This window comes from Brugia malayi (assembly GCF_000002995.4).
Source record: "Brugia malayi strain FR3 genome assembly, contig: Bm_v4_Chr3_scaffold_001, whole genome shotgun sequence".
NCBI lineage: Eukaryota > Metazoa > Nematoda > Chromadorea > Rhabditida > Onchocercidae > Brugia > Brugia malayi.
The window spans coordinates 8,077,434-8,100,789 of record NW_025062477.1 but is presented as its reverse complement, the minus strand read 5'-3'; the positions used below and the strand labels follow the sequence as shown (position 1 = coordinate 8,100,789).

The 23,356-nt window shown below is 32.4% G+C and overlaps 6 protein-coding genes across 12 annotated transcripts; 3 read left to right on the top strand and 3 right to left on the bottom strand.

Annotated features, from left to right (window-relative positions):
* Nucleotides 1–125: 125 nt before the first annotated feature.
* Nucleotides 126–1,875, bottom strand: Bm4173 (Uncharacterized protein; the record flags this gene model as incomplete). Of its 2 annotated transcripts, none has more annotated exons than XM_001901172.1 (4): nt 126–290; nt 637–744; nt 1,043–1,216; nt 1,735–1,875. In XM_001901172.1, 4 exons carry the CDS (start codon nt 1,873–1,875, stop codon nt 126–128), a joined length of 588 nt encoding a protein of 195 aa, XP_001901207.1. The 2 variants fall into 2 exon arrangements, with proteins under 2 accessions (XP_001901207.1, XP_042936338.1); XM_043080404.1 differs by having other exon boundaries at nt 1,043–1,209; nt 1,740–1,875.
* Nucleotides 1,876–3,107: 1,232 nt separating this feature from the next.
* Bm3155 (Uncharacterized protein) lies at nt 3,108–5,649 on the top strand (the record flags this gene model as incomplete). The annotated part of the gene is made up of 8 exons (XM_043080403.1): nt 3,108–3,258; nt 3,504–3,611; nt 3,797–3,951; nt 4,141–4,265; nt 4,402–4,635; nt 4,793–4,940; nt 5,211–5,347; nt 5,472–5,649. 8 exons carry the CDS (start codon nt 3,108–3,110, stop codon nt 5,647–5,649), a joined length of 1,236 nt encoding a protein of 411 aa, XP_042936337.1.
* Nucleotides 5,650–5,807: 158 nt separating this feature from the next.
* Nucleotides 5,808–6,327, bottom strand: Bm1032 (Uncharacterized protein; the record flags this gene model as incomplete). Its single annotated transcript, XM_043080402.1, has 3 exons — nt 5,808–5,854; nt 5,986–6,041; nt 6,302–6,327. 3 exons carry the CDS (start codon nt 6,325–6,327, stop codon nt 5,808–5,810), a joined length of 129 nt encoding a protein of 42 aa, XP_042936336.1.
* A 120-nt stretch (nt 6,328–6,447) lies between these two features.
* Nucleotides 6,448–9,522, top strand: Bm12882 (Uncharacterized protein; the record flags this gene model as incomplete). 2 transcript variants are annotated; one of them, XM_043080401.1, is made up of 13 exons in its annotated part: nt 6,448–6,594; nt 7,049–7,132; nt 7,241–7,284; nt 7,393–7,454; nt 7,614–7,702; nt 7,838–7,944; nt 8,039–8,151; nt 8,239–8,324; nt 8,422–8,562; nt 8,747–8,829; nt 8,969–9,032; nt 9,144–9,269; nt 9,481–9,522. In XM_043080401.1, 13 exons carry the CDS (start codon nt 6,448–6,450, stop codon nt 9,520–9,522), a joined length of 1,188 nt encoding a protein of 395 aa, XP_042936335.1. The 2 variants fall into 2 exon arrangements, with proteins under 2 accessions (XP_042936335.1, XP_042936334.1); XM_043080400.1 differs by having other exon boundaries at nt 7,375–7,454.
* Nucleotides 9,523–13,402: 3,880 nt separating this feature from the next.
* Nucleotides 13,403–16,994, top strand: Bm2165 (Uncharacterized protein; the record flags this gene model as incomplete). 3 transcript variants are annotated; one of them, XM_043080398.1, is made up of 11 exons in its annotated part: nt 13,403–13,498; nt 13,733–13,897; nt 14,013–14,120; nt 14,374–14,545; nt 14,841–14,960; nt 15,122–15,237; nt 15,431–15,577; nt 15,946–16,078; nt 16,379–16,494; nt 16,703–16,807; nt 16,899–16,994. In XM_043080398.1, 11 exons carry the CDS (start codon nt 13,403–13,405, stop codon nt 16,992–16,994), a joined length of 1,374 nt encoding a protein of 457 aa, XP_042936332.1. The 3 variants fall into 3 exon arrangements, with proteins under 3 accessions (XP_042936332.1, XP_042936331.1, XP_042936333.1); XM_043080397.1 differs by having other exon boundaries at nt 14,841–14,981; XM_043080399.1 differs by lacking the exon at nt 13,403–13,498 and having other exon boundaries at nt 13,895–13,897; nt 15,946–16,081.
* Nucleotides 16,995–17,634: 640 nt separating this feature from the next.
* Nucleotides 17,635–21,535, bottom strand: Bma-aat-2 (Uncharacterized protein; the record flags this gene model as incomplete). Of its 3 annotated transcripts, XM_001901168.2 has the most annotated exons (10): nt 17,635–17,699; nt 17,856–18,033; nt 18,372–18,597; nt 18,909–19,157; nt 19,388–19,432; nt 19,632–19,737; nt 19,941–20,066; nt 20,347–20,518; nt 21,144–21,289; nt 21,412–21,535. In XM_001901168.2, the coding sequence occupies 10 exons, from the start codon at nt 21,533–21,535 to the stop codon at nt 17,635–17,637; spliced, it is 1,437 nt and encodes a 478-aa protein (XP_001901203.2). The 3 variants fall into 3 exon arrangements, with proteins under 3 accessions (XP_001901203.2, XP_042936329.1, XP_042936330.1); XM_043080395.1 differs by lacking the exon at nt 21,412–21,535 and having other exon boundaries at nt 21,144–21,218; XM_043080396.1 differs by lacking the exons at nt 21,144–21,289; nt 21,412–21,535 and having other exon boundaries at nt 20,347–20,443.
* Nucleotides 21,536–23,356: the final 1,821 nt, after the last annotated feature.

The window sequence follows — 23,356 nt, the reverse complement described above, 5'->3', positions numbered from 1 at the left end:
AACTTCGTTTCTGCTATTATTTAACCCCTATATGGATAATATCAAACGAATTTCTTCTGTTGCTTTGAATGATTGGAAGATTTACTTGGGATAAATGTTTAAAATTACAAGTGCTGCAGAATCTTTCACTCATTGGTGGCCTTTCTTTGCTGGCCTTTTGATGCCGTAGTGTTGCCATAAGGCAAGTATTCTAGTGCTGCTCCGCCAGTCGCCACTTCATCATGCCTCCAGGCCAGAAATTTCAAATAACTGTCGAAACCGTAAGCACAAAGTGCTCCAAATGAGAAGAACTGAAAATTTGCCGTCGATTAGGAAAGGAAAATTGTCACATACAAGATGAAAGGAATGTCAAATTAGTAAAAACTACAGAATGTTTCACTGTGAAAGTAAAAAGTAAAAGTTCCATTTTCTCCAATTTTAAGCCTCATTCCTCCAAATAAAAATGACCTCCATTCTACAGCAAAGTCTGTATGCATTTAGTAATTCAAAATGTATGTCGTCTTGTGCTTGCCCATAAACACACCCATGATGGTTGATGATAACGCAAACCCTTTCATTGAACTACGCATCACTTATTTTGTTATGGCTTTGGAACACATAAAATGAAATAAATGTGAATTAGTTAAATTTATGTACCGAAGCTGCACCGTAACCAGTAATACCATGAAGTCGTGCCGCAACTAAAACCAGCACACAACCACATATGAAAAAGAATACAGCCCATGCAAAATAAAATATCATTTCCTAAAAGAAGAATCTATCAATAAACATTAATAAAATTTCATCTTCGAATTTACCTTTAAAGAGAGGTTCCTCGGTAGTCATGGCCAAATAAATCAACGAAAGTGGAGCCAAAGCTTATGGAAATTTATGTAATTGCAAATTGCTCAAGTCTTTGTGCAATATCGAAGCCCCAAGCATCTAATAAACATTTTTTTTTTTCTATGCAAGATCGAGGAATTTATAGAAGTAGCACTGTCAGGGAATCTACAAAGATTATTTAATAAAATTAACTGCCAAAGAAATAAAGCAAAAGACTTACACCAACGATCCAAGGTATTTGAGGAAAGAGATCCACGACATGAAATAAGTAAAGGATTAAAAGAATCAGCGATACCAACAGGCCAAATATGCAAACGAAGGTGATCCATCCGACACCAATATAGTAAACAGGACCACCAACTAGCAGACATATAAAGCAAGTGAAATCTAAAATCTGCAAAGACGTTTAGCCATGTTTTTTTGAATAGTAGATGGTATAGAGACTAGACTATTTACTGCTTGAAGGCATTATTTACTTTTGGATCGAATTCATTGTATCCTATTGCCTTTTTTTAACTGTGAGGAAATGGAAATCCACGAGGTCGAGAGGATAATATTTTTGCATCTTTATTCATTCCCTTTATTTGATGCACGTTTGACACTATATGCCATTTTAAAATTAAAGTCACTGACTCAAGCTTACTCAAAAATGTATGAGGCAGAAAACATTCATCTTTCAAGGGTAACCAGGAAAATCTCTTTGATTCAAGAAAAAGATCGAAAATAGATTTGTAAAATGAGTTAATTCAAGATCTTAACTGCTTATACATAGGTTAAAATGAAAAAACAACCTGAATGCCTTGATAGTTGACAAGGAAAAAGTGTTTCTTTCACAGAATGGAAACAAAAACAAATCGTCTGTGAATATATTTAAAAAATATTGAAAATTTTTCAAAGTGATAAAGTGCTTACAATACAGGTGCACTTTAGCATTCCAGGTAATGTTTTCAAGTAATTTAGGTCCAATTCAGGTTTCATCTGATAATAGACTTGTGGTTGCTGGTGATCGCGAAGGTCAGTAATAGTTTCCATGATGTAGTGGTGATCATCCATTATTGATTTTTATTGTCTGAATGTAGAATTCCTTTAAACAATCTGCAAATATTAATTTTCATCGATTCAAACGAATGTTGAAATGCTAAACTGGTTCTTCGTTATCTACCTGCTACTTTTTTTCTTTCGATGAGATAAATTTGAATGATGCATTCCTTCTTTCTTTCATAAAATTATTTGCAAGGAGACAGAGACAAATGTTTCAGCAAATGGAAGTAAGAAGAATACCGGAATGCTTGATTACCAACCGATTTAGTAGATAATATTACTATTGCAACAATGAGAGTTGTACTGATGTTACTGGAACTAAAACTAAGTTAGAAACGATTGGACCTGAAAGTCAGCTGTTTCCGAGAGAGAAAGAGATTAGAACAAACTATCTTAAACCTTGACGTAATTTTTTGTGTAGCTGATTGCTTCTTCAAAAATGTTGGTTTATCTGTTGACTATATCACGTATTGCAGTTGGGATTTTATTTGTCAGAAGAAGGCAATACCAGAAGAGTTTTCCTTAATGCAAATTCTTTGAAGCCGATTGGTCGATCGATTAATTGATTAATTGATTATTAGAATAATGACGAGACAAATAAATATTTGACTAAATTAACATTGTGCGTTCAGTGCATTTTAAAAATAACAAAAATAAAAAAATGCTTTAGTTCTCAGTTTCCTGTTTTTCTGGTATTTGAAATAAAACAATAAATGTAATGTATTTTTCTAAACATTAAGATCAGAAAGTTAAGTTACCAACATTTTGATAAGGTAGTATTCTGATACTTACTAGAATCATTAGTGTCATCAGTTGTCGCTCTTGTCGGTTTTTTCATCCCATAGAGTGAACAAATGTTGCCTAGCAAAAATAACACTGCAAAATGTTCGTCATCACAAATCTTTTTCATGTATTGTGCTGTATACGAATCATTACAACAATTCTAGTGACTCATTTTCTCATTTCTGAGAGGTATTTGATTACTGACTAATTTTTTTCAGTTCCTTCTCCAGCATAATTAAATTGTTCCTACCAATTCAGAATATCTCCTCAAACGTTCGCTAATCACTTCACATTCATTTGTTCTGTTTGATATTTGAGGCTTTTCAAGATTTTCATTCTTGTCAAAACGCTCTCATTAAATTTCTATTTAAACCCGTCATGTTTAGAAAACATTTTACAACAGATCGATTTCAGCAAATGGTTCTTTATTTTCAGCAATTATTACTCTTTACACATTGCTGATGTTAACAATACTACTTTTGTTCTTAATAATAGTATTGGGTGGTGCGGATGGATCGCTGATCTCAAATGTTGAAGTACATCAGATACTTACTACATCACAGAAAAGTGAACAGTGGATCAACTTGAAAACAGAAACAAATACTGGAGATGGTTAATTCTATGAAAATTTTCAAAGATCGCTATTGTAAGAAATTAATTAAGAAACACTGGGGTAAATAACTGATCACAAATTTGAGATCACTTTTGTCGAGAATTCTGCCTAACTCATTTGCTAATTGAAATATGTATACATACTGATTGACACAACTGCTCCAAATAATGTGATATGCTTATACTGAAAATAATTTCTTTTACACAATTTTAGTGATCCTAGTAATGCAAAAATGATATTCCAGAATGCAATTTTGGAAGTTACGAATGTCGAATGGCCTGTGTAAATGGCGGTATATGTTACAGAAATGATTCAAATAATCTTCGATTTTTCCTTGTTGGAGATACTGGAGGTAGATAATTATATCCTAATACGCTGACTAAAAACAAATTGAGACTGTTTTTTCCTCTATGCTTTTCTTCACTTTCTAGATAACTTTATTTTGGACCTCTACAACCTAATCTAAATCATTTATTTTACAAATATTTTACCATGTCCTACTGATCGGTCACTAAGTCGTTAATACTAGGATTTTAGGTTTGCCTATCTATCCATATACCACATATGCACAAAAGTTGGTTGCAAAATCATTGGCCACAATTGGAGACGAAAAAAGTATCCACTTTACTGTTTCGGCTGGTGACAATATTTATTTCACGGGAGTGAAAAATGAGTTTGACCAACGGTTCCAGGCAAGTTCGAAAAATTTGTAGAAAGACTGCATTAGCATCGGGTGTAGTTTAATAGACATGAGCAAGTAGATAATGAATGGTCAAATAATAAATAACAATATAATTTGGGATTAAATGGAAGATGAAATGTGGTCTTTGGTTGTTGATTCTATTATTTTTACTATAAATTTCACACCATAAATTTTTTAGGAAACATTCGAAAATGTGTACAAAGGCAAAGCGTTACAAAAGCCATGGTACTTAATTGCCGGCAATCATGACCATTTTGGAAATATTTCGGGACAAATTGCTTATACAAGTCGAAGTCAGCGATGGTACATTTTATAGTGTTTCGAATCACGAATACGAATGCTATAAATCATGCAACCACCCTCAGAAAAAATTAATAATACACTGATTTAATTTTAAAGCAGAAGTGTAATAGAATTTGTAATGATATCCGATTTGCAGGACATATCCGGCAAATTATTATAAAGTATCCTATGCATTCGGGAAGAATGCCACACTGGTTGAATTTCTGATGATTGATACCATTTTGCTTTGTGGTAACACAAGGGATATTACAGAAGCTAACTTTGTTGACATGATTCTTGCAACTACTAACAAAAATCCAAATGCGCCGAAAGATCCAGCAGCAGCAAAAACAGAACTAGACTGGATTGAACAGCAGTTAAAGCGCTCAAGGTTCTACACTGAAAATGATCGTATATTTCTCATTCTTTAAGTCTCATCAAATTTCATCTAAACATTTCACCAAAAATGCAAAATCAAAACTTTTTTCATTGTGTTTCACCATGTTCCATTTTATAAGCTCTTTTCAACCAGAATTTTTCAAAAGCAGAGCTGATTATTTATTCGTTGTTGGCCACTATCCAGTTTATTCGATATCTGAGCATGGCTCACTGAATTGCTTGATTGAAAAATTGAAGCCACTTTTGGAAAAATATCACGTCACGGCATACGTTGCTGGGCATGATCACACGCTGCAAGTAAGATTTAATTATTTTAAATGAAGTAGATCAAACCATGTGAAGATTTGAAATCTAATCGATCCACATACATTTTTGTTATATGTATCTCGAATAGATTATCGGACTCTGCAATGGTTTATTCTGCCCTTTTAAAACACTACTTATTTAGTCTTAACTTCTGCTAGTGAAAGAGTCTAAAGAGACTTATTAGGTTTACAAGGACTGATAGTGAATATTAAAAACTGAATTAGTGATGCAAAGCTGGTATGCAAAATACTAATCTTGCAGCACATTGTCACCGAATATTCGTTATCAGAAAACGCAGAAAAAATCCCACTTCACTATGTTATTAGTGGAGCTGCATCCCGCTCAGACCGATCGGTTAAACACATTGATACAGTACCTCAAGGATCACTACATTTCAAGTAATCAATTAATTATTCAAATTCTTAACTTTAACCCTTCGATCAATAAAAACTGCTGGTGACAAAATCATTGGCATAGAAAAAATAAAAGTTTTTCATTAAAAGAAAGTCAGAAGTATTTCAGCTATCCAACAGGGTTCAATCCATTCTCACAAATTGGTTTCTCGAATGGTGGTTTTATTTATGTGGACATGGACAGTGAAAAAGCTATGTTTATATTTTATAATGGCAAAGGTAAAGAGAAATACTCTTGTATCGTTATACCTCGGAGGGAATTTACAGTGAACGAAACGAAGAAATAATGTTAACAGGCTTAATTATTGCTCTTATTTTAATGGAAAATTCTTTATTTCTAAATTAATTTTGTGCAAACAAACTGTTTCTGGCATCATAACATGTTTCATCTAACTTCGTACCTCATATTTCTCTGCTTTCTTATTCCTTGAAAAGTATCGCAATCTCATCTCAAATATAATAACTGGTGATTGCTTTGATCCAGTGTACCACCTGAATTGTTATTTTTCCTTTGGTCATTTCATGAAAAATGCTAATAACACTTAATGATAATAAGCACTTCCAGTTTCATTGCATATAGACGGAAGTGTTTAACATTCCAGACGAATCGATTTATTTCACACCTCGTTCTTGATTGCCGCTTATTGTTCCTTCTTCTTTTTCTGCTTTTAAAATTGATCTGAAAATGTTTTCTATAAAATATATTATTTTCTAAAAACAAAACTTATCTCCTGGTATCTTCCATACAATGGTGGATCAAATGAATTATCTGAAATAAAAGCTCGCAGTTGTCTACCGCTATTATTCTTTTGGAAAACATCCACACCTAAACGTTTGCACAGTTCTGAGTTTCTGTAGTAGATTCACTTTCTTCGCCGATCTCGACTACTAGAAAAATGCAGGGAATCGATTCCCTACAAAAGGTACTGAAAGACAAACCTCATCCTCAAATTTCTTTTCTGCATCCGCTTGTCTCCTCTCCCTGCAATAATCTCATTTTAACGGGCTGCGAATTTGAAGGCATTTGAAAGTGAGATGATGCTTGGAGAGTTGTGGTTGCTGTAAGTCGTACATAGATGTGAAGGATGCTGCGAGTGGAGGTGATGCCAGGATGCGGAATCCGGAATGATTACATCGAGTTACTTCTGGGAATGCCTATAAATCAAGCGATCGCTGCCATACAGAATGCATCACGCCATATTCAGAATGTTGAACTGACTTACTCTTCCAAGGTATTGACATTACTACTTAGTGACATCGTCAGTGCACATACATGAGTTAAAGCATCTTGCCACTGGCTAAGATAGCAGTGCATGTTGTACCTAGCCCAATTAGTTGTTTACTTAATATTACGCACTAATACTAACGTATAATTTTAAATAAACTTGACATTAATATAATTTAAATAAACTTGACATTAATATATGCTTCGCTCTTCATTTGTGCTAAATAGAAGTTCATTTCATTCTGGAAATTAAAGCGTTTAAAGCGTTTAGCTAAAGAGAGCGTGATTTCGCATTAAGTGACTTTGTTATAGAGCATCAACGAATATTGCAGACCATCGATAGATGGTGTTTAGAATAATTTAGAATAATGGATTTATTTTTGGTAACTCATACGCATCGCTCCCAAAATTTAACAAGAAAAATAGGCATATGTCAGCTTTATAACTACATTAAAATTCAGGAACCTTTATCAAGAGATGTAATGATACGACTGGCAAAAGATGGTGTGCGACTCTATTTTGAACCTAACTCGCAGCTGCTAAAGGTAAGGAAGATAGTTTCATTTTTATAAAGTTCTCAATTTACTAACTTTCGAGATTGGTCCACTACTTTACTTTGTCGTTTATTATTCTGTTTTTACACATTCTTTCAGCTGATTGAAGTGTACGACTTGTCAAACATTATCTTACAGTATGGGTATGTTTTACAATAGTTACGTTTTAATTCAATAATATAGCACTTCACTTTTTTTGTATGCGAATACGTAATTGATTTTTTTTCATTTAGTGGTGTGGTATTCTCTAGTCCTAAAGACGAAGCAGATGTAAATAAAGTGGAAGGTTGTTTTGGCGCCACACATCCTGGAGGTTGCACTATTCTTCTACATATTTCATTTTTTTTACTCTTATTTTAATTTGAATGAAACTATTTTCAGTTCATTTGTATGACATTATTCCCAAGATTTTTAATACAGGAATTTTTCGCTTGACAAATTCATATTAGGAATTTACAAGTTCCATTTTCAGTTTATGTTGCTGAACAAAGTTTGTATGAATTGAGCTGGAAAGGATTATCATTCAGTTTCCCCACTCTAAATGAAGTTTCGAAAGTGCAAGTAACCGTGATCTTTTAGAAAATAGTTAAAGTTCACTTTTCCGAAGTGTATCAGATCAATTTTTATTTTGTGAGAATTTTATTTTCATTCTTATATGGAGAGAATTATGTCACTCTTCAATAACTTAATTTGCAGACTTCATCGGTCGATGCTACTGGCTTAGGATCATTGCAGTTCCGAAGTAATTCTCCACCACTTCTTGCAAAAATGGCCATTTATCCCGACTCCTACAACTCACCGAAGTATTGATTTTCTTTCTCAGTAGTGGTATGTGAGAGCATTTTCTGTTTCAGTGCTATTATCTTCTCAAGAAAAATGACATTTTAACACTTTTAGACCACCAAGAATCTCAGCAGCTTCACTCTGTGGTGTTATATGTCCAGTTGAAGTGAAATCCATTAGTGATGGAAGCAGAATTTCAGGCTTATTTTTCATCTTTGCTGCAGAAAGTAAAGAATTCTTACCCGTTCTTATATATTTTTTCTAAGTCTTGTTGGCTTTTTAAGGCATTATCATTTGTCATCATTCACTTGCAGCCCCACTGCCGGATAGTTCGAGTCGAAAACAAGCTTTCGGTTTAAGGAAAATCGAACAGTCCATTTTTTTCGGCGATACTGCCGAGGTTGAAACAGTTCTCTTACACTCAAAATTTCAGTTTATCAATTAGATGAAATAGTTTTCAGTGTTTTGGATGGATCATTAACTACGCAATCTTTCAGAGTGTTTTATCATCGCTCGGTGCTCCATCTAAAGTATTTTACACGAAAGCGGATCGAATGTTAATTCATCGAGGGGAAGATTCAAGAAAATTGCGTGGACCGCGCCCTAATTATTTCTTCAATTATTTTTCTCTAGGACTGGTTCGCCATATATTTATATTTTCACTTCATCCTTTTTTATTTGAATTTGTTGGAACAACTGAAATAAGCTAATATACTGGAGCAAGCACTTAGTCTTAAATTAGCCGCTGTAAATCACTGACTTAAGTTAATTCCTTATTTTCTTTATTTAGGATTTTTTCTGTTTTTTAACATAGCTTTTTAGGACATTCTATTCGATTGTATCACTAACCGTGTCCAGAAATTTGTCCTACATACCAATTTGCCAGGCCATTTTGACTTTGGAATGTAAGTTTTTTAGTTATGAATGTTAGGATATGATAATAAAAATGAGTTTGTCTTTGAGTTGTAATGTAAATTAATACGAAAATACTTGAAAATATAGTAGAAAATGCTTTAAATAAATTGTTGCGTGGGTAAATTGCAGATATGCACGCTGTAACTTCTGTGTTACTATTAATGGTGGTCCAACCATTACTCCTTCGTCAAAGGTCCAGTTTATATGTTTCAAGTTCGAGTTTATATGTTTCAAAGTTCCTGGTTTTACTCATCTTTTTAAGCTTCCCGAGTTGTTTATGCCTTTTGTAATCCCGGATTTTCAGCGAGAAGACTTTTTTGGTGCTTTCTGTGGTGATACAGCTGTACAGCCAGTGGTGCTTAGTAGGAGTGGGACTGAAAATCCATTTGGGTCAACTTTCTGCTATGGAACTGATCAAGTTATTGTCGAGGTCAGTATAGTTGTTTTAGAAATTAATCAGTAGTAGATAACAGTTGAATTATGTTTTATTCTGTCATTCTTTTTCTAATTTGGTTTTGTGATCTTAATAATTTGAGCGATACTCTCAGACTTAGTTGATTACTAGTTTATACAGAATTATTTCATATGCTATTCTTTTTCAGAGATAAATTTTTGTTATTTGAAAACGGTAATTTTTGCAGGTGATGGACAATGGATTTATAGCATCAGTTACCCTTTTTTAGATTTTTGAATTTTATGTATAATTTGCTTGTGTTTAAATATACCTTTTTGCAGACTACGTTTTGAGTTTTTCTTCACATTTGCTTTCTTTTTTTACCTGATACATTTTCTTCCCACGACACGAAAGTTGATGTGAACTACCAGAATTCGGAAATTGTTTATAACTGCGGTCTGCAATGGTTACTGCTTATTCTGTTGTACTTGTAAATATCTTTTTAGATTATAATTAGATTTATATGACTTATGTGAATAGAAGATATATGCAGCTGTAGCCAATAAATCATGCAAAAATAAAGTTTATTCTTATTTGTAGATATGCAACGTAACTGGAGTGAGTAAAGAGGCTGAATAAAGGTTTAAGGATTTCTTAAAAAGAAAAATATGTGATTTAAATCTGAGAAAATAATGGTATGTTGTAAGGAACATTGTAAAGAGGTTTCAAATTTGAGCTAGTGATCATGTCTGTCCTAGCTTAAAAGAAATTATTTTGATGACCAGCCAGTTCAGGCTGATATCAATTTGTGGTGATATTTCACGTGGGAAATATTAAAAAGAGTGAAAGCAATTTGTTCATATAGGGAGACATGATTAAATGGAAATAACGCATTGTTTTGGGGGGAATTTCGAAGTGAGGAAGACCTTAATTTTATGAGAGAGGGATTATTAGTTTAGTGAAATCAAAATTTTGGCCATTCTTACAATAATGCAGTAAAATGATTTCTGTTATCTGCCAACGACTCGTGTGGTAATTTTAAAACAGTTTAAGAAATGAAAGTTTTAATTTTTTTTTTAATGTGATAAGCTATTCAAGTATTATCTTGCTGTTGAGTACTATCTTGATTCAGAAAACATTCTAAATATGAATTGCTCAATAGTTAAAATTGTTGAGTGGTCGTTATAAAGACTAGGTGAATCCAGAATAATTTCCAAATTAAAAATCAAATGTATACTCTTGGTTATGATGATGGAAAAGTTGTGATATTGCTCTAATTATTCCGCATCTTATATTTTCTGGCGCTGGAATCGTTTAGTTTTGAGCTGGTTTTATAAGCAGAAATCATGAGATTAATTTGTTTATGTTGTATGTTTGTACACCGTAGTATTATTGTTGTTGTGATTAATTGGAAAAATTTGGTAAATCACTGATCAATTCTAAGCAATTTATTGATCATCGAACAACGCACCTACTAATATAGATGACAGTACTGCTTGAAGGCACATACATACGTGATAAACGAGTTCTGTTTAATAATACTAATTACGGAGTACAATCACATTTCACGGCCACGATCAATGTGAGTGACATTGTTGGGAAAGAGGAAAGCAAAAACACGATGCCATTGTTGTTTTTCACGTTACTATTTCCCTTTGTTTGTCTGGGGATTTGGTGACATGATATAAATGAAATTTGAAGTAGGACTATCGTGGCTATCGTGATACACTTCATCACTTCCTTATCACTAACTATCAGTAATACACTAAATTTAAGGTCATTCCCTTTCAGCAATGTCTGCTGCATTTGTCTTGTGTCTAAATTTAATATTTGTTTATCAGTATGCTCCAATATCAAGGCTGATATTGCTGTGCTATTCATATTTTATTTTATTATCATTCATAACATATTTGTTGAAATTTAACCATTCAAATAGTTTCATATCGATCGTCTTCTCCCATATTGTTTCTTCTAACAATATCTTTCTCTTCTTTATCTCTAATCGATGACCTTTAACCCTTCTATATCCATGCAATAATTGGTGGGAAAGGAATAATATGAAAATTACTGTCGTTATTGCGATTTATATCTGGCCACTTATCCTCAACCTCATCATTTGCATAGATTGTTGTTTTTACACTGATTTCAAATTGACTATCTCCGGTTATGATGTATTAGTAAAATCACTGGAGAATGCTCGCAATTATTGCTGCTGATTGCCATTTCTTTATCAAAAAGCTTTTGGAATTAAGCAGTCAACTTAGGATGCTTTGATGACATTTTTCAACAAGCTTCTTTCCACTGTTTTGTTAAGTTTATTTTTTATTCAGTTTGCTAAGAAATAAATTTGTTATTTGAAACGAAGACATCCTGCATTCAAAATGGTTCTTCCTTTTGATTTCTTTGCATATTCCATGTTATACAGTTAGTAAGACATGAGAAAAAATTTTTCTGCTGCTGAAATTTTCATTTTCATATAATCTCTTCAGCTTACCATTACCGTTTAATGGATGATACCAATTGCTTGCAGATAATTTCCAAATTCCATCTGGTTGGAAATTTAAAGCATCAAATATTCTGTGCCTCAAATGAGCAAAAAAATCCTTCACATAAAAGATTTGCTTTTCAAATGAAAGAAAAGCGTAATAACCGAAGAAAGTGAACTTTATTTGTATTTCCATGGTGCTAATTATCATTCAAGAATGTTTGTTATAAGTAAAAAATGCCAAACAAACTTCGATAATATACTATTCTCATAGAGTATTCTCATAGATCGTATTTCTCCAATATCATTGTGACTGCACACTTTATCATTAATGACTGGCTAAATAAATGATAACGTAATTCTTTTTCTGACTAATATGAGACAGATAAGGTGGAAATATCAAAGGTGGAAAAAGTCCCATCCTAAATTTTAGCATTACAAAATTAGAAATGAACAAGAAAAAACCACTAATGCACTTTCAACCATAAATTTTTTGGCATTAGAGAGTAGTTAATTTTTTACAGTTACTTTCTACTGATTTCTTTTGACAGAAAGTTTTTCTCTATTCGAACTATATTTCTAATTTCTTCGTTTCTCATTTAGTGCTCTTTCTTCCGTCCCCTTCCTCGTGAAATCTTTTAATATTTTCTTTTAAATTAGATATTTGTTTTTTTTTTCCAACAAATTCACTAAAACGTTTTTTTTAAAAGAATTGAGAAAATATTCTCAGCAGAAAGGAAAATTAATTTCGATTGAATTAATTTTTTATTGCATTTTAAAGGGACTGTCTATCTCTATATTCTACGATCTTTTATTACTTACTTCCTAAAAAAATATGCTTTAATTTTGAGAAATAGACAAGTTTCAAGGGACGAGTCTTTTGGAATGATTTTCATGAATGGATTAAAATTGCTTGTGACCTTTTGACAGGATTCTCACATAGTTTTCATTTTTCATATCTTCATCCGGAGAAATCACATTTTGAAGTGGCTGTATTTTTAAGGTAAGGTTCTATTAATTTTTAGGGTTTTTAAGGTAAACAATTTTAATAACAATACCATCAATTCAATAATTTCTGTACAAATTCCAACGATAAGTTTAGTTTCAAAAATTTTTAATAATTCTTCGTCCACATCTCAGTCGGAAGATTATATTTCATTACATATGCTGTTAATTTGTTGAAAATCTGCGTACACCTAAATAAGAAGTCGTGAAAAAAATTAAATTGCAATATTTGTTGTAATATAAAAGTGGCAGAAAATCTCTCTTTTTCAACTGAAATAATATGGGAGAAAGGTTGATTTTAAGTTTTATATGTGCTGAAGTGAAATCTTATTTTCATTATGTTCTCAGAAGATTTTCAGTATTTTCTTTTAAATATAATTGCGAAAACTTTTTTAATAAGAATGTCTGAGTTTTTTATTGGTAATGAAGGGAATAATTTAATACCAAGAACCAGAAATGCTTAAAGGATAATTGAATGTGATCAATGTAGTAGCATTTTAATAGTTTTAATTTGATTAATCTTCATTTTTAACATCAATTAGATTTATATTTGTGATTTGTATTTCCGAAATAAATGTTTGGATTAACTTAATCACATGAAAACGTTTCGAAACAGAATTTATAATGAAATCAAAATATGATCATAAGGAAGGGTTTTGTTGCAGTCAGTTCATATTATATGTATACTACAATATCTTCAGTAATCGTTCTCGTTATTGCACTCTTCATCGTTTGTTCTTCGCAATTTATTTTGAGCGAATGTCTAAAAAATAAGATAAGTTAACCTTTCAAGTTTTCTAGTTTAAAAAAAAAATTTGGAAAATAAATGAATAAAAGTTCTGATTTGGAACTAGAAATCTATCAGACAAAAGTCTTCGTAGAGGCTGCAGATCTTTTTGATAGGAAATCAGTTTTAATGACTCGTTCCAAACAGCGTAGTCAATAAAAGCTTCACTTAATATTTCGATTAATCAACAAAAAAAAATATTTTGTTCTGCAGTTGTTTTAGGCTTGCATATTTATTTCGGCAAATTGTGAGGAGAAAAGAGATTGTGAAAAAATTATTAGTTATGCATTAGAACCAGATGGTTGGGTAGTTGTGGAACTGTTTTACAATACGACACATCCGGACACTAATTATGCAGCAATTGGCTTCTCTAAAGACACTCAGATGGTTAGTTTTCACTTGATTTGATTGATTAGATTTCTGAAATCTAAACAAATTATGCTACGAAAAATAGTTTAAAGTTTCTGAACTACCATGATTGCTTTTGTTTTAAATTTTATAGGGAGACGAAGGTGTAACGCACTGTGGACTCGGTGAAATGAATCAAGCGGGAGTATTTCTGTCTCAGAATGACGGCAAACGTAACATACCGCTGAATTTAACAGCAGAAGTGAGCGTTTTTTCATGATAGCTTCTGCTATTATGTAAGACACGAAAATTGAGGACAAAAGCTTTTCGAAGTTTTCTCTCATATTTTTTTTTTCTTCTAATACAATATAGGTTATTAACTGATAAGAAACACTATTAATCAGATAAAAGTGAAGTTTATAGGGACTGTACTGGAGTCTGGAAATTAAGGCGTCATTTATTTGCACTCCAAATGACTTAGTCCTGACTGTAATAGATCTTGTTTTGTTATTTAGAATGCCGCAAAGTACGTGGAGTTGTTAGAAGCCAGTCATACATCTAGTTCAATTTACTGTAAATTTCGACAAAAGGTTGCGCCAGATGAAACAGCTCAAAAAGCTCGTGTACCAGATTTGAACCGTACTTATTATTTGCTTTTAGCATATGGCAAGACTAACAAATATGAAGGTAGAAAATTAGCTATGGTACTGCTCTTTTTTTTAACATTTTTTTCTTCTTTAATTGCAATTTGTATTTTGAGAAACGAATGTGTGTGTGTGTGTGCTGTTAACATGCATGGGTTCATTAATTCAATTAATAAAAAGAGAAGTATCACACGGCTTCTACAACTTCATTATCACCTTAAAAAGCAGTTTGATGGTAGAGATCTAAATGAGCTTTTATTTTATGTTTGATTGTCGTTGCTTTTTTTGCGGAATGATCTTTTTTTTTTTTACTTCTTAAAATTAATGATCAGCTTCAGAGTTGGATATACATTCACTGGATGAACGTTCCAAGGATTTTCCGCTCTTTATTTCAACACCAGTAAATATTGCTGAACGGGAAAGAGCACCATTGGCGCCGGTTAAGCCACGAACGAATCGTAAATTAGTTATTTTACATGGCAAGTATTGCCAAGACTGGCTTTTTCTCCAAGGCTGGACAATCCACAGATATATTATTCTTTTAAATGATTTATTAATTTATCTTAGGTCATGTCATTCGTTTTCAGAATAACTTTTCCATTATTTAATTTCCTTTCAGGGATTTTAATGCTTGTTGGATGGATGTGGTTGATCCCTTCAGCAATTGCAGCAGCACGATATCTTCGAGAATACTGGCCTGAAACTAGGCCATTTGGTTTGAAAATATGGTTCCATGTAAGCTCATTATCATGCTAACCACTGAACTATAGCTAACTCTTGTCGGAAGAAGTTTTATTCCGAGCAACATTTGAAATCGTTTCTACTTTAGTTTTTCGGTGGATTATGAATAACTACATGGTAGTTTACGCCCGTTAAATTCGTTAACAGTCGTTGTCTTAGAAAAACAATATTAAGGTTTAAATTTCAGATACATCGTACGACGAACTATTTGGCAATCATCCTAATTATTGTTGGTGTTTTATCAGTATTCATTGGGAAAGAGTGGCGATGGACCGGACCGGCAGTCAGTAAGACCATTCAACGGAATCTTTCTGCTGGGGCTATTCATTCCATTGTTTGTTTGTTTGTTTTTTTTTTTTTTTTTTGAAACATTCCTTCAACTATATTGCCTTTTGGGTCACTGAAGGTTCAAAAAATGAGGAATTTGTAACAGTGACCTAGTTCCTAGTGTTCACGTAAGGTATGATCAACTTAGTGAATTGAAGTCTCTTAATTTAGTGATATAGTTTGATGATGTAAGTCACATTCTATTTCAATATGTCTTGATAAATATTTTCTTTACCGAAAATTCAAGAAATAACATTAAATAAAGTAGGTTTATTGAATAGCATGTACTGTATGCTATTCAATAAATCAATTTTAATTTTGAGTAGAAATTATAGGAATTTTAACGAAAAATCTTCTAAAAATTTTATATTTAAGATCGGTGCTATAACGGTTGGTGTAATGCTGATTCAACCAGTGGGTGCGTTATTACGCTGCGATGAAGGGTCGAAATCTCGCATCATATTTAATTGGTCACATCGCATTTTTGGTTTTCTATCTTTCTTGCTGGGCCGTAAGTTTGACATTTCAATTTTTGTAGTTCTTGGATAGAGCACGAAATGGAAAAGAACTAAAAAGTTTCGTTTTTCATAATCATTCTGCGCAAAAATTAAAATAAATAAAACAGGTTCATAGCATAAATTACCTATGAATGAAGAATGATACCTTAATGTGATCTTGAGTATTCTGGCTGTAAGATAAAACTAGCGTTCTGAATCTTCCTTATGCATTATGCATTATGTTAATCTTTCGCCAACTAAATGTACAAAGGATATAAGTAAACAAATACTGAGCTCTTGAAATCTTTCAGAAATTTCAATCATTTTAAGCGTTATTTTTTTCCGCTTATGGGTCGCCAGATGGGCTGCTATTATTCTGTATGTACTTTATCTTATTCTAATAGCACTTCTGTTTTTCCTTATAAAGGTGAGCATATTTTTTTCTTCAATTACTCTTGATATTGGGAAACATACTTTGATTGCATTTACGGATATATAAAGGTTATATTGACAAATGATAGATTAGGTCAAATGGTATCTTTGACTTGTTCCCCGAATCTTTGGAATTTAAAGCTCAGGAAACAAAATCAATGCACATTTTGATACAAATTTAAACTATGCAACCAAAATTTAAGAAAACTAATTCCCTGAAGGGGCAGCAAAATATATCAGTCAGCTATGCTGGACGACATTATCACCAGGAACAAATTGTCATAGCAGAGGCGAAGTATGACAACAAGGTGAGTCAGTTCCCTTTCTCTTGACAGATGCTGGCCACAGTTCATTCCACAGAAATCCTTTAAATTCTAAGCTTAACTGCAAAATTTTTAGACCAACAGATTAACGGTACTAATTATGCTGGTATTCACTGCACTGAGCGCGCTAATTACTATTATTATGACTGCACTAATGTTAGCTTCAATGTGAATGATGTCCAAGAATTGATGCACCATATCCGTTAGAACATATTCTTTATTATGCAGAAAAAGAGACACTATCTGCCCGTATCTTTATGAAACCTTGAAAGGTGTAATTATTAATCTATATTGTGCAACAAAAGAAATACTATTATCTTTCTGTACATTTATGAAAACCTGAAGAAATGTAAACCAGAATGATTTAGTAGTTCATATAGTAAAGAAAAAATATATGACCTTCCATATCTATCGCACACCAATTAAGCAGAAAATATAATACTATACATAACTATCACCACCAGTAACAGTTTTTATGATTCTATATGTATATTGGAAATGGGTATCAAATCAAATAAGCACAAAGTCTTCATACAACTGCCAAATTTACGTTGACATGATTTCGAGAGAATGAATAATAGCATTATCAGAAATATTTTACAGCCAGAATTTACACTCGGATTTAAAACTTGAAGTATTAGTTAAGAGAATGTAGTAACGATTGTCAACCACGCATTTTAAATATTATGCTGACATTTTTTGAAAAATGCGATACTAACCGGTTACGAATCAGAATTTATTACCTGCGTCAGTTGTGATATCAACAAAAAAAAAAGAACGAAAACAAAACAAAATATTGGAGGAAATTTTCCTTAATCAGTATGCTCCTCTTCTGGAACACAATAAAGCAATTTCTGGATTGCGTGCGTCATTGAAACTGGAAGATTTTAAAATTTATTGTTACGAGAAAATGTGCACCTTCTAATTTTTGTATTACCAGTTCACAACAGAAATAGATTTGCTCTCGTAACAAACAAAAAAAAAGACCATGTTCTTTCCGAACATGTTAAAATATAAGGGAAGGATGACTTACTCCAAGGCTTATATAAACAAGCTGGTTTATTTTTCCAAAACAGGAAAACAAAATAAAATGGGATGCCAGTGAGAATAATTAAAACACCAATAATCAGTTCTTCGGGTTGTATGAAAAACGGTAACATCAGCAGTGCAATGCAAATAACCAAAAATGTCGCTGGGAACAAAATATTTTGCTGAAATTGTTTAGAAATCATGTGACAAATTGCAGATAAATAAGCTTTATATAAATTACGGAAAAACTGTATAACATCAGTTAGTACATAAAACATAACTGTAATACTTGGGGGCAAATTACCAATCATAAATAAAAAATACTATTTGCTAGAAATTTTTACAGATGAATTTCATCAAGAAAGCTGCTCTTATATGACAGAAGTTTTTTGTCTTTTTTAAAATAACTTTAGCAAGAGTCAATTATGATATATGGTAGTTGTTTTTCTTACAAAAGAATTTTAAAACTAAGGAACTTCCTGAAGTTAAGTTGGAAAAACGACGAAAACTCATTTTCAACCTTGATTGGACGAGGGATATCAGGCTGAGTAAAACGCAATTTGATTAGACCAGCAACGGAAAGTGCAATTACAAACGCTTCAGTAAATGTCAGATAATTGATGAGTAAATAAATGTTCGAAGTAACCAACATCAGTAATGACAAGATGCCAAGAATGAGTAGTGATGGCAGTGGCGTCAGGTAATTTATGGAAATCATCGAAAGTAATTCTGGCAGCTGACCATCCCTGAAAGAATTTTTTACGACAAAATCATTTTGATGGTTTTGAAGTGAATAGCATCCAGATTTTAACGCATGCTTTTAAGTTGCAGACATGAATAACACATTTCTTCCAAGTTTAGAATGTATCACATCTCTATGTAAGCAAGATGTGTCTGGAAATGTCATAAGAATTTGAGATGTCTCATGAAAAATCCACTTTATTATTATAAGACTGATTTGCCCATCTCCATTGTACATTGTAGGACTAAGTAGTTGAAGATTTCTTTAGAAATTGACAAGTTAAGGTGGAAAATTTAAAACTTAGAACTTATATACCTGGCGCCAACGAAGAACATTCGACTTGCTGAGAAAATAATACTATTTAGGCCACCAGCACATGAAATGGCAACAAATATAGGCATTACCGATGCAAATTTACCCATGGCTACTTCTGCAAAAGTCATTGCAACTGCCGGTGAATCGAGAACTTCCGGTACAGACAAGACAGCAAAATAAGCGATGTTAACGAGCATATATATAGCTGTTACTGTGAACAATGAAATCATAATCGCTCGAGGCAAATTTCTTAAATAAAGATAAAGTTGTCGTTCTTAGTTTCAAATTACCCGTCAATGAGACTTCAATATTGGAAGAAATTCCCTTTCTCTACTTTTCGAAGACTACGTTTTCAAGAAAAGTTCTGGTGCATGACAAGCACTTTGCTTACTTCTTTATATTAACTTGATAGAAAAGCAGCTTCTACTGACATTAGTGTATAAACTCTTCTACAAATTGATTTGGAAAAGAAAACTTACTTGCGCGGATTAATAAGCTCTTCGGTTACGAAATTCAACGAATTCCTGAAAAAAGAAGGAAAGAACTAAACCACTGAACGAAAAAGAACGGATTGGACGAACCTTATTCAAAATAAGCTAAAATTTCCTGAAATTGCACTTCCTTTCAACTGATAGAAATTAAAATCTAAAACACTACTAAAAACTTGGAATTGAAAATCATGATAATAAGAGAATGGAACTTTTCTAAAGCGAAAATTATTACCATCCACTAAATGAAAATACACCCGAATAAAAAGCTAATGCTATATGACTCGGATTTGTCTGCGTTCCTTCAAATAATATTGATGGTTCCAAATGCTCTGTATTACCTGAAATAATCCCTTCATTAATAATGAAGGAATTCAAATAAGACTAAAAAAACAACTGTTTAGACGTATTACTTAATTTGTTTGAATGAACATGAATTAGATCGCCACCTTCAGTCAGCTAATAAATTAAGCAAGCTGTAGATTTTAAAACAAGTTCGGAATTATTTTGATCTGAACTAAAATCAGTAATGTGGAAATCATACCCAAACATAACCACAATAAACCAGCTATTATAATGACACAAAGGGAAGCTACTTTAGCCAATGAAAAAACATTTTGCATTCTCATTGACCACTTCACACTGTAGCAGTTGACAAATGTCAATAAACCTGCAATATAATAATCAGTAAGTTTTCACTTTCTCAGAACATTTCCTAAAAACTTTACTATCCAAATAATGTTAGTTAAAGTTCTATTTTCATTCTTTTAGTGAATTTCACAGCTCTGGAATAGTTATAGCTACAATTTAAACTTATAAGAAGGAATGAATGGCAATAAACCTTGAGCAAATACGAACATTTTTTTCTGTGCTGGCAGCAAAGGATAAACTATTGATCAGTGTAACAGCGAGGTTAATATGCCAACATAATTTTCAAAACTAAAACATACAAATGATGCAAGCAGCTAATAATCTCACAGCATAATCGGGTAGTTCGCAGTTTTTGAAAAATGGTTGAAGTGTGTACTGAGCAAATGTTAACGCCATAATAGCATTTGACGTTGGGTTAATAATAATTAGTGCTGCCCAAAGAAAAAGAAATGCAGGCAAAGGACCAAATGCCTGCAACGTAAAATTATTTTAATAAAAATTAAAGATAATGAAATACTTTAAATACTTTTAAGATTGTCATATTTTAACAATTTATTTTCCTAAATGATGTCTAGGCATAAAAAGACGTTTTGTAAAGAATTATTAAATCAAAGATTCAAGAAAACAGTTGATCTAGAATTACAAAAAAAGGAAAAGGGAGAAAGTGTAGCTAGAAAACACTCTATGATTTCCGTATTATAATCTATGACCTCAGCTATGTAATTAAAATTTTGCCTTATTTAAAACTCTATACTTACAGATAGCTGATGAAATAAGACTGAAAAAATCCTGGCTAAACGACTGAAGCAAAAATGACACAGTAAAATATATAATTAGAAAATTTTTGCCACTAACTGTAATCTTACTTTAATTTAAGATCTTAGCAATGTTTTGTTTTTTTTTTCAGTAATTTAATTTCCATTTGATTCCATATTTCAACAAGGTAATCACTCCTTTCCACTAATAAATTTTCTTATAAGAACGAAATTCGGAACAAAGTTCGTTCGAAAGAAAACTGGGAAAGTAGTCAAAAAAATAACTGGTTGGAAATAAACAGAAAAAGAATGCATTTGTTCAATTTTATTGTCGCACCTACCTCACTGATGTATGCATACTCACCGCCACTTTTAGGAATAGTTGTTCCTAGTTCAGCATAAACAAAAGCACCCATTGTGGCAAATGCACCTGATAAAATCCAAATGATCAATGACAAACCAGCGCTTCCCGATTCAATAAGAACTCCTTGAAAGTTGAAGATTCATTAGAAAATTTTTAGAATTTTTTTTTTTTCAGAAGTCCGCACTCCTTTAACCCAAATTTTCAAGTTTTTTGAAATTTCAAAAAGTGGAAAAAAATCAGCAAACCTTTGGGGCTAACAAATATTCCAGAACCAACAATAACACCAACAATAATAGCACAACCATTGGAAAGGGAAATGCGTCGCTCGAGATGAATTTTGTTAGAAACACTGTCACTTGAGGATACCATCTTTTGCGAACGTTCACTATCAGGAACGAGTATTTGTTAAAAGAAATGGAAATTCAATAAAAACGAAGTAATGATCAGATCAGTTTATCTGGAGGTAAAGATGTCGAATCAATAGGGCTCCCTTATGCGTCACAGTTCTTCTGAGAATATGCATAACAACTTCCTGTATCATCACTGCTATGGGAAAATCTCATAAATGAAAATGAACTGCTAACAAATGATCATTTGGAATGGACCAATAACCTTTAAGAACGATCACAAGGGAATGGAAAATAGATTTCTAACTTCATACTGGGAAATGTCGTAATAACCTCTACTTCAGAATCAAACAAAGACTCTAAATTTAAGCCTTTTATCTAATAATTCTTCCTTTCCCTCTAATAAAGCAATATTTCTTCTTTAAGCAAATTTCGATTTTCAACAAATGTCATATGTCGGGAAAGTTTGAATGACATCTTATCAAATAAATATTGAAAATTTCCTCAAACTTGCGTCTTTCGATACTGTCAGCGATGATATGCATGAAATCAACAACGTACTATATAACATCATATATGATACAACATCAATTAAGTCATTCTGAGTGCCCGAATTGAGAAGTGAGGAACTGCCACCAAATCCAGTGACTTAAGAAATCATGCACAATTCGTAAGGTAATTAACAAAATTAGCCAGAAATATTATTAAGCGTCAAATGATAGACAGATAGTGAGAATAGCAATTAACACTGTAATAAAGGTATGCTAATAAATTTATTCTATGTCGAAAATGTCGAATTAATTTAAACGTTATCCTATTATCGACACAGCAACTATTTTTAGAGTATTTGCATGAATTGTAGCTAACTTTTTAAAAGGTAGCAGGAAAATGAAGAATAGAATGACACTGAAACTACGAATACACCTAAACATATATGCGCACAAACTGTACAAACACTAGTTGGAAAAAATCGCCACACGCTTCTTATACTCCGTTGAAAATCAATATATGTAATATATGCAATGTCAGTCACCGCCAATAACGACAAAAGATTAATCACAACTTTCAAAGACTGAAGATCTTCGACCAAATAGCTTCATCCGTCACTGGTCATAATTGTCTCCCTACTATCATATTTTAATACAAGAAATACCAATTACGGTTATAACTTATTAGTCTCGGAACAGAGATCTGTAAAATAGCCAGAAAATATTATTAAGCGTCAAGTGATAGACAGATAGTGAGAATAGCAATTAAAACTGTAATAAAGGTATGCTAATAAATTTATTCTGTGTCGAAAATGTCGAATTAATTTAAACGCTATCCTACTAAAATGTGACAAGCAATTCCTGAATAAAGACCATCAAGAAATAACTTCAAGAATTAAATACTATTACATTATTGAAATTTCCCATTATTGTTGCCAATAGTTACTGCTGCAGTTATGAGTTAATTGCCCAGCTGTCACATTTTATTTGTTTCATTAAAGCTTGCAGTAGAGAAATCTTTACAGTAGCAAGATGTATTTCAAAATTGAAGTGAATGCTTTTTTATGCGATAAGAGAATGTTCAGTGCCATAATTAATTGCACTTGATCTGCCTTTTTTATTGTTGATGACAGCATTTCATTTCATTCACTCATCTACAGTTGCCACTATTAACACTAACAGATGGTAGTTTACATAGCTCATTCACTCACAGCTATCCTTCTGCTGAAGAACAAATGACTCACATGGTAACACATTAAATAAAAGAATAATTTAAAGATGAAATTGCTCAACATAACACATGGCTACGTTGTATTCCTAGCTTTTGAAAGGGAAATTCAATAAAATATCTAAAA